This window comes from Ursus americanus, chromosome 7 (genome assembly GCF_024610735.1).
Source record: "Ursus americanus isolate L20-20 chromosome 7, mUrsAme1.1.p, whole genome shotgun sequence".
In the NCBI taxonomy this organism is placed as follows: Eukaryota; Metazoa; Chordata; class Mammalia; order Carnivora; family Ursidae; genus Ursus; species Ursus americanus.
The window spans coordinates 16,574,720-16,590,536 of record NC_142133.1 but is presented as its reverse complement, the minus strand read 5'-3'; the positions used below and the strand labels follow the sequence as shown (position 1 = coordinate 16,590,536).

At 42.5% G+C, this 15,817-nt stretch overlaps 1 protein-coding gene across 5 annotated transcripts in view; it reads right to left on the bottom strand.

Annotated features, from left to right (window-relative positions):
• MSH2 (mutS homolog 2) overlaps window positions 1-11,820 on the bottom strand; it is a 93,434-nt gene extending 81,614 nt beyond the window's left edge. For all 5 annotated transcript variants that reach the window (XR_006777819.2, XR_006777821.2, XM_045787939.2 and 2 more), the window contains exons 1-2: window positions 11,549-11,820; window positions 2,634-2,788 (exon numbers count right to left, since the gene is read on the bottom strand). Coding sequence is in view for 3 of the 5 variants with exons in the window: in XM_045787939.2 (XP_045643895.1) it covers window positions 2,634-2,788; window positions 11,549-11,759 (366 nt within the window). In the remaining 2 variants the exon portion in view is untranslated. The remainder of the gene's footprint in view (window positions 1-2,633; window positions 2,789-11,548) is intronic.
• Between the last annotated feature and the right edge of the window lie 3,997 nt (window positions 11,821-15,817).

Below are 15,817 nucleotides of genomic sequence, written 5' to 3'. Positions count from 1 at the left end.
CACTCCCCCTGCTTGTGTTCCCTCTCTCGCTGGCTATCTCTCTCTGTCAAATGAATAAATAAAATCTTAAAAAAAAAAAAATGAAATGGGAAAATCATTATCTTGCATTCAAATTTTAAAAGCACTGACTCAACTGCAAATGTAAACATCGTACTTTTACATATATATTTTGGATTTGCACAGATTATGAAGCACACCTTTAAAAAACTCAAAAGGGACCAGTAGCTAATAAAATTGGATTCTTGAGGGTCCTTGAAAATTATTAAGACTGGTAATCTGTGAACTAGATGGTATCCAAGGTCGTTTCCTGCTCTGAACATACCACTGAGAACATGGGAAAGAATCAATCATAGAGATCAACTATTTTAAATATCACTAATACTTTATCATAGACTCAATAAGCTAAAAAATGTAAAGATAAATCAATTTTTGCAGTTTTAGATCTGAACTTAAAATGTCAGGATGAAGATACCACCTTAATCTGATAAAGATATATATATTTGAAAAAATTTCCCCCTGACCTAAAAGGTAGGTGTTAAGGAGAATTCATCCTGAAGGATTCGGACATGACACAGAGGAGTGAGGTGTGATGGGCTGATAATCATAGTAATCTCTTAAACTGAGGATTCCACATCTTGGTGTTGTTAACTAATTGAGTTCTATGAAGAGACAGAAAAAATCACTTTGTGGTACGATCAATTTTCTATTAAAATCTTTCAAGAAACAGGCTAAAACTCTAAGTAAAAGCCCCACGGTTCTCAGGAAAACACCAATGAAAATCCCCAGAAAACTATGATGTAGAATGCTATATTCTCCCAGATATTATCTTCAGTAAATGTCTACATTTACAAAGGTGGGCAGGGGGAGGAGGACCCATTATGGAACAAAGATTGAAGATTATATTTGGGGTAGTACCAAGACCAAATGTTTAAGGATTCTATTAAACCTCACAAGAAAAAAATAAGGACTTTCAAGTTGGAAACCATCAAAAAACCCTTCTAATTTTACTGTTTATGGAGAAACAGATAAAGGAGTAGGTTGGGAAATTTGCCAAGGACACAGACAGAGAAAAGAAAGAATATATGCTGACTACAAGCCCAAAGCACTGTCTCCCTTATCACACAATTATTCCCTTTCAAGAATAAATCTTGCCTCCCCAACAATATTCTAACCATTAATTTATTCCAGTATTTATTGAGAACCTACTCTGCAGGCACTGCATTTGAACAACCAAAAACAGGCCCTTACAGACGAACAATGAAGATAGTCATTATATAAAACAAAATAGCACTACTATCTCCATGAAGGCATAAAACATGCATGTCAATAATCCTTTCTAGGGACACCAAGGAATACGATCACCATTAAACAAAGTCCCTGACTTATAAAAAATTATACATTTAATGGAAGAGACAAGCACATACAAAAATACAACACATTACAAATGTGTACAAATGAGAGGTGCCTGGCTGGCACATGACTCAATCTTGAGATTATAAGTTCAAGCCCCATGTTGGGTGCAGAGATTACTTCAAATAAATAATAAGAAAGGAAGAAAAGAAAGAAAAGAGAAAAAAGAAAAGAAAGAACGAGTTTTAAAGTTTTAAAACATCAGAAAATTTGAAAAAATAAAAGGAGGGGTGGCTTATCCGGTTAAGCTCCGGACTCAACTTCCACTCAGGTCTGGATCTCAGGGTGGCCTGGGGCTCCGTGCTCAGCAGGTCCTCTGCTTGAGATTCTTTCTCTCTGGCCCCCAAAACTTGCTCTTGAGCTCCTTCTCAAATAATCTTTTTTTTTAAGAATTTATTTGAGAGAGAGAGAGACAGAGAGAGAGAGAGAGAGAGAGAGAGAGAGAGAGCACGCACGCACCCTCACACAAGCAAGGGGAGCGGCAGAGGGAGGGGGAGAAGCAGGCTTCCCGCTGAGCAGGGAGACCAACACTGGGCTCGATCCCAGGACCCTGAAGGCAGAGGCTTAATGACTGAGCCACCCAAGTGCCCCTCAAATAAATCTTTTTAAAAAATTAAAATAGGGTGCCTGGGTGGCTCAGTCTGTTGAGTATCTGATTCTTGGTTCTGGCTCAGGTCATGACATCAAGATCCTGGAACAGAGCCCTGCATCAGGCTCCACGCTCAGCATGGAGTTGGCTTGAGATTCTCTCTCCCTCTCCCTCTGCCCCTCCTGCTCATGCTTTGTATCTCTCTCTCTCTCTCAAATAAATAAAATCTTCAAAACCAATTACAATAAAAATAAATTTTTAAATCTTAAAAAAAACCAAATGTGTATAAATGAGGTACCTGGGATACAGTCAATCTATGTGATACTACTTTAAAAACAATAAAATCAAATCTTTAATGCTGGTATTCAATTTTACATAAAGTCTATTTTATTATTAGGTTTCAGGGATCCTGACAAAGCTCCAAGTATTCATACTAATAATAAGGATTTACTGAATTTCTAAATTGCTATTACATCATGATTAAAAAAACCACATGCTAAATAATATTTATTCCTCAAAGCATTTTATTATCACAACCTGGTTAAAATATTAAAAACACACAAGAGAATTCTCTCACATCTTTATTTTTTCTACTCTTAAAAATAATAACCAAATTAAAGAGGAAGATAATTACCTTAAATGCCAAATACCAATCATTCTCCTTTGAGGCCTTACTTCCAGCTCTATTCTTATAAACTTCAACTCTATACTGTCGAACTAGAAGCAGATCTTTTACAAAAGACTCAAAATTCATTTTACTAAGCACAACACTCTCCAGAGTCTTTGTTCCTAAAGAAAAATATTAAAAATACATGTTACAGATTTGAGAATTTAAAGTAGTAAGTGTTCAAGTACCTAACACAATGGCTTCCCCCAAGCTACATTCTTCTCTCAGTAATTCATTCCTTCAACAAACTGTTTATCAAGCATTTATTACTTACTACTCATCCTAGTTGAAGGGTATAAAAAGGTGAATAGATGCAGCATCCCACCATGCCCCCTTCTGTGGAAGCTATGCATCAAAATAAAAAATTAGGAAGATACAAAGATAGGGGCGCCTGGGTGGCGCAGTCGTTAAGTGTCTGCCTTCGGCTCAGGGCGTTATCCCCGGGTCCTGGGATTGAGCCCCACATCGGGCTCCCTGCTCAGCGGGAAGCCTGCTTCTCCCTCTCCCACTCCCCCTGCTTGTGTTCCCTCTCTCGCTGTGTCTCTCTCTGTCAAATAAATAAAATCTTTAAAAAAAAAAAAAAAAGAATGAGTAAATACATATCTAGCTAAACTTACTTGTCCTTTCTTATAGTTTCTCATCAGTCTGAATAAAGTCTTATAGTATTTGTATGCAATTAAATTTTTTCCAAAAGGCCCATAAAAATGTATTAGTCATTATTCATTTCAACATGTTCTAGGTAACACAGACCAGAATTCAAAGGTTCAAAAAAGTATAGCAAAAAGGAGACTTCCCTTTCACCACTGATCCCCCACACACCCAATTCACCAGCCTAGTGCTATCAGTTTATAAAATTTATTCCCAAACTCAAGCTATGCACACACAAGCATTACTTTGCTCCTCTATCAATAAGGGCATACTACAAACACTGTTCTATATCTCGGCTTTTTTTAAAATTTAAAAATTTAAAAATTTTGGAGGTTGTTCCATCAGTACAATCAGCTTGTGTTTACAGCTGCAAACATTCCATGACTCTGAGGATGTTCTATAATGTAATTAGTCTCTTACTGATGGATAGATAGGTTGTTTCCAGTTTCTGCTATAACAACAATGCTGCATAAATAATCTTGTACATGCTTCACTCTCCAAACATGTGAGTACACCTGTAAGATAAAGCTCCCAAACTGGATTTTATCAAAGAATCTGAGTGATTTTGATAAATATTGCCAGACTATTCTCCTTGGTTGGCTGTGCCAGTTAACACTATCATCCATGAAGAATGAGTGCATCTATTTCCCCTATCCAATCAACACAGAGTTTTCAAACTTTTTGGTCTTTATTTTAAATCACTGGTTCTCAACTGCGAACAATCCTGCTTCTCTAGCAGACATTTGCCAATGTCTGGGAGCATGTGGGTTGTCCCAATACTGGGTTTCATTCAGTAGAGGTAATACCAATTATTCACTTAAAGGTAATACTTGTAGATTATTCTGACAATTCTGGATCTTATTAAAGATTTAACCTCAATTTAATAATAGATCATGCCAAGTACAAATATCTGATACAAACAAGCATAAAGATTAATTAAATGACATAAAGCAATTGTTCTGTACAGCTAAGCATAGCTGATACTTCCAATATTCCTTTCATTAGTATTGGCAAGAATTCCCACTGTCAGACACCGAGAAAAAGGACTCAAATCTTGCCTAAGGTTCTTCCCTAGAACATTCCTCATTACCTCATCCAGGACTGGCAAGCATCTACAGCGACCAGGCAGGTATCACATGAGCAAAGGAAGCCACAAGAAGAGCAACAACAGAGCTGACATGACAAGTGTCTTCAAAAGAAACCATCTGGAGTGGTGGGAACAGTGACAAAAGAAGGAAAGCACATCAGGGTGAAGGAGGAATCTAGACTTTGTCAGAGAGAGCAGCCACTCGGCTCCAAACCCACTGCCGAACTGCGGGGATATTTACACCCAGAGTTTTCAACTGCGCAGATTTTTCAAAGCGCAGCTCAAAATATGAATTTTCTGAAAGCTCCCCATCTTTAAAATATGGGCAATCAGTTCAAACTTAGAGTAAAACACTATTTAGGCCACCAGTATCAACTCAGTAAGTTTAAGTCACATTTTCTTACAGACTTGAGTAGACTGCTGTTTAGCTTGCATTTAGAAAGCAAGTTGCATGAAAATTATGTTTACTCTAGAATCCCATCCAACAAGGCCTGTACTCACATTCGCAGAGGCATGCGTGAGACTGAAGACCTCCAGCCTGCAGCCGACTCACGATCTCCCAACTAATACTCACTCAGGATCAGAACCTGAGTTAAATGGTCAGCCCTATCTAAATCATTTCTTGGTTTTGCCTAGCACTCATCCCATTTTGCCCAAGACTCTCCCAGTTTTAATACTCTAAGTCCAGTGTTCCAGGAGCCCCCTCAGTCCCAAGCAAATCAGAATGACTGGTTACCCTACCAACCCATCCAGTTGAATTCCACATGAGTAACATTATTCAAAAGATGAAACACCATAAAAATAAAAATAAGGGAAAAAAAAACTCGCTCAAGAAAAGCAGCACAGGCACCTGGGTGGCTCAGTCCATCAAGTGCCCATCAGTTAAGTGTCCAACCCTTGGTTTCGGCTGAGGTCATGATCGCATGCATCATGAGATCAAGCCCCACACTGGGTTCAGCATGGAATCCACTTGAGATTGTCTTCCTCTCCCTCTGCCCCTCCCCCCACTAGGGTGGGCTCTCTCTCTAAAATAAATCAATCTTAAAAAAAAAAAAGCAGAAAACTAGAGTTAATACAAAATCAGAGAATTTCTCCCAAAGGCACTGATAAACACCACTGTGAATATTAACCAGCAACTTCCAGCAAATACAACAGTGAGTTTCAAAAACACTGTTTTTCATATCATCCTTTAAATTAAAAGGCAACTGTGAAGTCCAACTCAGCGAAAACAATTCTGAGAGGGAAAAAAAAAACACATCAGTCTGCCAAAATTCTGAAATAGCTCTTAAATCATCAAACCAGGAGGACGTGCCAGCAGAACCGTCTGGCCAGCACAGGGTTTTTAAAGTACCCGAAACTGAATGCCATCAGAGGATGAACAAGCACTCGGAGCCACAAGCCCCACCACTCCCTATTACGCCCAACTACTCTGCACATCAATGTTATCTACCTGGCCCTGGAGACAAGGATCCAGAGCAATCCGGTCAAATCTTTCTACTGACACTTTCAACAGGAACACAGGTTCACAACAGGGGTGCTTTCTTAAGAGTGGGTGGGGTGAAGAGACAAAGGAGGTGATTCTACTCCCCCCATGGCCTCCTCTATCGCCATTGCTAATGCACAGTCGGGCTGCCCAACTGCCAAGGTTATCCTCCAAAGATACTATTTCTCTCAAAGGAGTTTTTATGACATACTGCATGGCAGTGCATTGTAAATCTTATTTACTGACAAGCACCTAAAGCACAGCTACTCTACGTTCCTGGTGAAGAGACTGGCATCGTATGCTTTGTCTAACCAGCTGGGAAGTAAAACTGACCTTCTGGTGTGAAACAAGGGCAACAGGAACAGAAAGCTACCCAGCCTCCACCTGGGGTACAGCAGAAGGAAGAGCCTCACGTTCGTACGAGATTCTTCTCTTCAATAATGTGGAGCCCCCAACCTTTCAGCTAAGAATCACCATGTGTCTGCTACACGTGGGCATTGTGCCAGGGGCCAGGATTCAGAGGCAGACATTGGTTAAAACACAGTTCCTGCTCTCTAGGAGCTTTCAGTCTATTGGGATACACAGGCAATAGGTAGAATAAATGCTGTGTCTAGGGTGAGGAGAAGGTCCAAGGGCAGGGAACACCCAAGAGGGGCAGCTAACCCGGCCGTCTTAACATGGGAATCAAGAAAGGCTCCCAAAAGGAGATGCTTTCTGAGTTCTGACAGCAAAAGAGGCAAAAAGTAACTTTCTTTTTCAGTCACTCAGCTTCCTTATCTATAAATTGGAGCTAGGTACTAACCCATCTCACAAGGCTTTTTTTTCTTTTTTTAAAGATTTTATTCATTTATTTGAGAGAGAATGCAAGTGAGAGAGCAGAGGGAGAGGGAGAAGCAGACTCCCCACTGAGCAGGGAGCCCAATAGGGGGCTCGATCCCAGGACCCTGAGATCATGACCCAAGCTGAAAGCAGCCATTTAACCAACTGAGCCACCCAGGAGACCCTCACAGGGCTTTTTTATAATAATGTGAGCACTAGATGTTGAAGATTAAAAGTAGCTAAAAAGGTGTGAATAAGTCTAGGGTGCCTCAGTGGCTCAGTCAGTTAAGCGTCTGCCTTCGGCTCAGGTCATGATCCCAGGGTCCTGGGATGGAGCCCCACGTAGGGCTCCCTGCTCCACAGGGACCCTGTTTCTCCCTCTGCCTCTCTCTCCCTCTCTCTCTCATAAGTAAATAAAATCTTAAAAAAAAAAAAAAAAAAGATGTAAGTCTAAATGCCAATAGAATGAACTAGAACCAGACAGAGAAGAGGAAACAGAAAGCTACCTCTGAGAAGAGGGGATAAGATCCAGACCACAAAAAAGGCTCACCTCTTCACTGGCACAATAGGGAAGGCAAGAATGGGTACAGATGAAATTAAAAAGTAGAGGTTCAAGAAGTAACTCAAATGTCTTTGAAATGGCAAATAGGTAAAAACAAGATATAGTATATCCACACAATAAATATTATTTGTCAATAAAAAGGAATGAAGTCCTGATAGCAGAGATGAACCCTGAAAATATTTTAAGATTTTATTTCCAGAGAGAGAGAGAAAGAACAAGCAGGAGAAGCAGGCTCCCCGCTGAGCATGGAGCCCCATGCAGCACTCAATCCCAGGACCCATCCCCTAAGCTGAAGGCAGATGCTTAACCAACTGAGCCACCCACACCCAGGTGTCCCGTACCTTGAAAATATTAAGTGAAAGAACCCAGTTAGAAAGACCACATATGATGATTCCATTTTTTAAAAAAGATTTTATTTACTTATTTGCGAGAGAGAGAACACACAAGCAGCAGGAGGGGCAGAGGGAGAAGCAGACTCTTGGCTGAGCAAGGAAGCTGGACATGACCTGAGCCGAAGGCTGATGCTTAACCGACTGAACCACCCAGGTGCCCTTATGATTCCATTTTTATGAAATGTCCAGAATAAACAAATCTAGAGAGAAGGCAGGTTAGTGGTCGTCTAGTGTTGGGAGAATGGGGGGCGGGGGGAGGGTGACTGCTAGTGGGCCCAGGGTTTCTTTTGAGGACTGACAAAAATATTTTTAAAAATTTACTGTGGGGCACCTGACTGGCTCAGTTGGTTACAACATCCATCCGACTCTTGATCTAAGGGTCTTGAGGTCGAGCCCCATGTTGGGTGTAGAGATTACTTTAAAAAATAAGTAAAAATATTTAATTGAATTAAAATTTTTAAAAAAGTTGAAATAAATAAAATAAAATAAAATAAAATAAAATAAAATAAATAAATAAATAAATAAGAAAGATGTACTATGGTGGGGCGTCTGGGTGGCTCAGTCGGTTGAGCGTCCACCTCTTGATCTCAGCTCAGGTCTTGATCTCAGGGTCGTGAGTTCAAGCCCCATGTTGGGCTCCATGCTGGGCATGGAGCCTATTAAAAAAAAAAAAAAAAGATGCACTGCGATAATGGTTGCTTAATTTTGTGAATATACTAAAAACCACTGAATTATAAAACAAAACACTGAATTGTATAATTTACATGTGTGAATCAAAAATAAATAAATGTGTGAATCAAACTGTATGCAAATAATACCTCAACAGGCTGTTATATTTTTTTAAAAAGTAGAGGTTTGAGGGCAGGAAATTGAGGGAGTTCTAACGATTTCGGTCTTCTATAGTCAGAAGCAAGTATGACTGCTAAAGAACGCAGGAAAAGGTCACAGGCTCCAAGATTTGCCTCAAGTGCAAGTGCATGGGACCCTCATCAGGTATTTATAGTTCATCACACGTTACAGTCCAGATATAATTTACCAGTCTAGGGTCATTTCTTCAATAAGCAATGCTGCCTAGAAATGTACCTAACCCTTCTTAACTTGACCAAGGTTTCCAGGTGGAACAGAGAAGCAAAGGAAAAGGTTTTGTTAACCCTTTACCTGTATGGCATAATATTAAATGAAGGAAAATTCCTCCCAAGAAACAAGTATTGGCAGGCTTACATCAACATACAGTATTTAAACAGACACTCAGTTACACTGTACTTTGCACAGTGAAAACTGCAGGACACCCACTTTGGGGATCTCTGGGACATTTTTGTTTTTGAGTCCCTCTCTCTTTCACTTATTTCAGACAATTTCTAGTAAAAAATGATCAATCTTTTTATAACTGCTATTATCCTACCCAAACATATATTAGAACAATCTTTTACCTAAGTGTGCGTTTGGCATAAATGTGTAACCTAAGAACTAGATCCATAGGAAAACACACATTTACTTGCTAATCTCTGAAAAGTGAAATTCACATTTAACACCGCTCTCAACATGACTGATAGCTGATTGTCTAGATTATTCTTAGAAATAATGGGGCGCCTGGGTAGCGCAGTCGTTAAAGCGTCTGCCTTCAGCTCAGGGCGTGATCCCAGCGTTCCGGGATCGAGTCCCACATCGGGCTCCTCTGCTGGGAGGCTGCTTCTTCCTCTCTCACTCGCCTGCTGTGTTCCCTCTCTCGCTGGCTGTCTCTCTGTCACATAAATAAATAAAATCTTTAAAAAAAAAAAAAAAAGAAATGTGCCTAGTAAGCACCTAAAATTTAACCTTCAAGAGCAATGAAAGGAAAATTTTTGTTTTTAGAAGTCTACACTCAGGGGCGCCTGGGTGGCACAGTCGTTAAGCGTCTGCCTTCGGCTCAGGGCGTGATCCCAGGGTCCTGGGATGGAGCCCCATATGGGGCTCTCTGCTCAGCGGAAACCTGCTTCTCCCTCACCCTGCCGCTCCCCCTGTTTGTACTCTGTCAAATAAATAAATAAAATCTTAATAAATAAAAAATAAAAGTCTACACTCCAGTATAGAAGATTCCTGATATTCATACTAAATGTCCTTCCTAATAAATGGTGTAATGCTTAGCATTCATTATTCCTTTCATAATCTAAATTAGAAAATAAAAGTATTAGAATCATTAACAAGTGCTTAGAAAAATCAGTGATTCCAGAGGCATCTGGGTGGCTCAATCGGCTAAGAGTCTGCCTTCGGCTCAGGTCATGATCCCAGGGTGCTAGGATCAAGCCCCGACGGGCTCCCAGCTCAGCCAATAGCCTACTTCTCCCTCTCCCTCTGTTGCTCTCCCTGCTTGTGCTCTCTCTCTCCCTGTCAAATAAATACAATCCTAAAAAAACAAAAACAAAAAAGGAAAAGAAAAATCTGATTCAATTCACACAAACATACAAGTACGTTTAGAATCTTTTACATCATTTTAAATCCTTACGTTATTCTAAACCCCATAATACAAAAATAGGTGAGCTAAGTGCCCTAGCCTTGAATAACTTTTAAAAGTGGATAGCAACTTACACCATCATTAACCATGAAGCCATCCCTCACTATCTCTGGCTGGTCTTCACGGATCCTCATACCTCTCCTCTTGCCCCTTCTAACCCATCCCCCCCATCTTACAGGCAAACGTCCAACACACCACTCCACCTTAAGTCATCCAACCTCTGGGCCTACAGCAAAAAATTTCAACTCAATACAACAGCAACAAAAAAGCCTTCCAGTCTCTGACCCCACCCACCCGGGCTACCCTCCTCCTGGTTTTCTGCTCCAGTGACACCCATCTGCCTCTTTTCAGACCCTCTCCCCAGCAAACGCCTCATCCTTCAAGACTCAAGTGGAATTTAATTTTTCATCAAATGCTTCTTCTGTGGTCTCCAATCGTTGCCATTTCTGTCTTCAACAACTTCCCATGGAGCCCATCATTTCTGCCTTGCTCTCCACTAGAGAGCTCTGTGAAGGCAAGGACAACTGTCTTTCCCAGTGTCCATAACCCTGTCTGATACAGCAGCATTCAATAAATTTTTGTCTGATGAATGAAACATTAACATCCCATCTGCATGTGGCAAAGGCAGCACTAGAACCCACGACTCCTCACTTCCCCCCAGAATGCTCTTTCCATCATCACAACAGCGCCAGGGAGTAAAGCAATGAACATAAAGCATCTAGAACATCGAGCTCACATAGGGTGAGAAGTTTGCAGCCTTACAGGGAGAGATGATGCGGGAGAGCTGGGGCCGGATTACCGAGGGCACGCAAGGCCGAGCTGAGGCCAAGACATACGTGACTAGTCCAAAGTCACACAGCTATTAAGTGGAGGCGCCGCAACGTGAAACCACGAAACCTGGCTCCAAGTCCGAAATCCTGACCACTTGGCAATACCACCTATCAATAGTAACCCATTCCAGACCCCTGCGCTGAACCATAGGTGTAAGTGAAATGTGGGCAAAACCACACTGGTGACATGAAATGGTCTCCTAAAACTGCCTTCTATTTTAAATCTCAGTCCTGGACCGGAGTTTGCGGGGAGATCTACAGGGCCAAGGCGCGGCCATGGGCAGACACCCACACGACTGCTGTGCAATTAAAAAGAACAATGTATTAAAACGCCTGGCAGAGCGGATGCTCCCTCCGTGTCCGTTGTTAGTTCAGGTCTGAGGCCGCTACAGAGGGACAGACTCAGGCCGGAGGCGGGCCAGGGGCGGATGGCGCCCCACTTGGCCAGGCAGCGGCGGGAGAAAGCGCCATCCCTGGGAGGCACCGACGTCCCCGCCCCCGTGACTCCTCGCCCAAGAGCCCGCTCGCCGCCCACGGCTTGAGGAGAGCCCGCGCCGTCCCCGCCCTCACCTGCCGGCCCTATGTACTTGACTACCCCCTGCGTCTTGAACACTTCTCGGGCAGCCAGCAGCGCGTCCTCGTGGTGCGCCGTGTAGAAGTCGCCCCGGTCGAAGAGGCGCACCGTAGTGGTCGGCTTCTCCGGCATGGCCTGGAAGAAGCGCACGAAGCCGACCTCGGCCGCGCTCTCCAGCTGCAGCGTATCCTTCGGCTGCACCGCCATTTCGGAACCTCTCCACCGCCTGCCAGAAGAAACTGAGCGACCCCGCACCCCCTAAGCTGTTTCCCGCCTCCCTTCCCTCCCTCCCGTGCGGCGTCCGGCCTTTGCTGAGACACCCAATCAGCACCCACCGCTGCGTTTCGGTGGGTGGGAGTCCGCCACGGCAGCCAATCATAAGCGGACGCGGCCCAGCTTCCCGCGCACGTTGGTAGCTCTGCCTACTGCGCATGCGTAAACCTAGGTCGCGCGCCGACCCTGGCAGACGGCCGTCCTTAAAAGATTTCGGATCCAGGTGTTTTTCTCTGCTGCTCCCGCGTGGAGTCCGGGTGGATGGATAATTAGGGAAGGCGGCCAGGTGGGTCGTTCTGGCGGTTTTGAGTTTATTATGTACCCGGAAGCATGAGAGGGAAATCGGAAAGAAACTCGAGAACAAAGAAAAACTAGCCTTTCTCCCCATCCTACTACGTGTTTTAAAAACCTCACCTCTTCTCTGACCACTGACTAATGTATAGAATCGTTGAATCACTACATTGTACACCTATAAGTAACGTAACACTGTACGTTAAAACTGGAACTAAGAAAATAAAACTGCACCCCTCTCTCCCTAACAGTCTTCCTTTTCCTTTTTAAGCAAATTGCCAACATCAAGATAATAGGTTTTTCCATAACCTCCTTACCGCTCTGTACTAGCCACATTCTCGTTTCCTCCAATCTTTGATTCATTCATTCATTCAAAACCGCATTTATGTGGCCTTCTATGTGCCAGGCCCTTCTAGAATCTGAGGATCGCTAGTAATGTTCAGTTTACATTCTAATGAATGAATTCAGATGATACAGTAAATAAATTTATAGTAAGTAAACTGTTAGAAGATAACTGTTAAGGTGAAAAAAAAAGATAGGGTGGTTTTTTTTTTTTTTGTTTTTTTTTTAATGAGCAAAGACCTGCAGGTCAGGATGTGTCCTGCAGTTACCTGCCTTAGGAATGGTATTGCACGCTCCTGTGTGGCTCACCCTTAACCCTGGCTCACCCTTAACCCATGGAAGCAGCCCCAACCCTGACTCAGCTGCAGAATTACCCCGGGGGGGGGGGGCTTTTCAAAGGTATTCCTGGGCCCCACCCACATATAAAAGCTTGGAAATTCTGAAGGTGGGGTGTTGGGATTTTTTTTTTTAAACCTCCCTGGGTAGTCCTGACAATCAGCACAGTTCTGAAACCACGGGCCAGCAAGTTAAAACTCAAATACATTGGGAAGCAGAGGAAGTTGGATCATCAGACTGCAGACTACTTTCCAACAGACCTACATTTTCCGCAGCCTGGAGTGCTCCTCGCCTCTCACTGCAGGTCTGGGGTCTGGCCAGTAAATTCCCCTTCCCCGGCCCTGGCTGGCTCAGTCCATAGAGCATGAGACTATTAATCTCGGGGTCCTGAGTTCAAGCCCCACGCTGGGCTGAAAGCTTACTGAAAAATAATAATTATAATTAAAATAAATTCCCCTTCCCTTTAGATATTTGTGCTCCAACACAAACTTGTCCCTCTTCTGGAATGGCCCCTTCCTGCTCTTTGTGTAGCAAACTGCTAGCCATCATTCTGTCTTCAGGCCCAACTGTCCCCTCGGTCAAACCTGCCCAGTTTCCACAGGTGTAATTAGTTGCATTATCTTCTGGAGTACCTCCTTATTCATATTCATATTATAACAGTATTCGCTGCATTGTTTTAGAAATACCTGTTCACCTCTTTGACTAAGCACTTGGAGACAACACCAATGGGTGTTTATGCTTATAGTTAATGATAATGGCTACTGTTCATCAGCATTCATTGACTGTCAGGTATTTTCCTAATTTTTACATGTGTTTGCTGTTTAAATCTTCGAAACTCTAGGTATTAGGTACTACTGTTATTCTTATACTACGACGAAGAAGTGGAAACTTGGAACTGTGAAGTAACTTGCCCAAGATTGCAAAGTTGGTAGTAAGTGACAGAGCCAGAATTCTGTCTTGCTCCAGATTCTGTATGCTTAACCCTCTGTGTGATGTACTTTTTTTGAAAGTGTATGTGTTGGTGGGGTCCGGAGCTGACGGCCAAGAAAGAATTCTGGAGACGTCTTTGGTGCAAAAAGGTGGTTTTATTAAAACAAGGGGACAGGACCGCTGGGCAAAAAGAGCTGCTGCCACTGCTGCTCCGGGATTGTGAGGGGCAACTGATTATATACCCTGGGGCTGAAAGGGAGTAAAGGTAAGGGAAGTTCCAAACGAATTTTCGTATGCTAAAGAAGACTCAGGATCTTGGAGAAATGTTATAATCTGTCTATCTCAACTATTTGTCAATGGGCTGCAGGTTATAAGGACATTTAATTTTATCTACATTTCCTTCTGCCTTTGTGTCCCACACCACGTATGCCATAAGGCCTGACACCTACTGGGTGTGCAGGCAGTGTTTGTGAATGAATGAGCCGTGGATCACAATAACTGCTTCTATATGATAACTTGGCTTTGAGTGTCATCTCATCTCTCCCCTTTCCTAGTTCACGTTCTAAATAGTTCAGAGGGAGGCAGCGTGGTAATAATTATCTACCTCCAGAGTTCATGTGAGGATTAAAGGAGGTAATTGAAAAATATTTTGTGATCTTGGAGCACCTGGGTAGCTCAGTCAGTTAAGTGTCTGACTCTTGATTTCCTCTTGGGTCATATTCTCAGAGTCATGGGATCAAGCCCAGAGTCGGGTTCCGCGCTCACTGCAGAGTCTGCTCAGGATTTTCACCTTCTCTCCCTCTGCCCCTCCCCACCCCCACCCCTGAATGCTCTCTCATTCTCTCTATATATAAAATAGACAAAATCTTTAAAAAATATATTTTGTAATCTTTTGTAAACAGCTTTTATACTGTTGATGATCACATTTCCCCTCACCCAGACTATGTCTAGCTCTTATTCATTGAATTATTTATCAATTGAGTCTCTTAATTCTAAAAACAAAGAAAATGCCCAAATTTGTCCTGATCTATCTAGAGCGTTAGGACCTAGACACACATGAGAGGATAATTCAAGGTAGTGGAATGTCAACCATAAGTTTCTAAAGGCAATTTAAGTAAGACAGAGGGGGTCCTGTCTGGCTCAGTAAGTAGAGCCTGGGACTCTTGATCTTGGGGTCATGAGTTCAAGCTGCGTGTAGAGAGTACTTAGAAAAAAAAAAAAAAGGGAAGTGGCTTACAGGATGAGAAGTAGAAGACCTGAGGGGAAGGGGTTTGGGTTAGTTTAGGTGAGGACAGTGGATTTTTCTCTGGTCTTTAAAGATGAAAAAGATTGAAAAAAATCCACTCGAGGGGCGCCTGGGTGTCTCAGTCAGTTAAGCGTCTGCCTTCGGCTCAGGTCATGACTGGGGTCCTGGGATTGAGCCCCACATCGGGCTCCCTGTTCAATAGGGAGTCTACTTCTCCCTCTGCCTCTGCCACTCCCTGATTATGTTCTTTCTTGTGCTCACACTCCCTCTCAAATAATAAATAAAATCTTTTTCTTTAAAAATTTTATTTATTTATTTGTCAGAAAGAGAACACAAGCAGGGGGAGTGGTAAGGCAAGGTAAACAAAAGCAAAAATAAACTTTGGGACTATAACTCAAAATAAAAAGCTTCCGTGCAGCAAAGGAAACTATCAACAAAACTAAAGACAGCCTCCCAAATAAGAGAAGATATTTGCAAATGACATCCGATAAAGGGTTTGTGGGGTTTTTTTGTTTTGTTTTTGTTTTGACAGAGAGAGAGAGACAACCAGCGAGAGAGGGAACACAAGCAGGGGGAGAGGAAGAAGCAGGCTCCCAGCAGAGGAGCCCGATGTGGGGCTCGATCCCAGAACACCGGGATCATGCCCTGAGCCGAAGGCAGATGTTTAACGACTGAGCCACCCAGGCGCCCCCCTGATAAAGGGTTATTATCCAAAACATAACTCAACACCAGAAAAACCAAACAATCCAATTTAAAAATGGGCAGAAGACATGAACAGACATTTATTTTTTTGTTTTTTTTTTTGTTTTTTTTTTGTTTTTTTAAGATTTTATTTATTTATTTGACA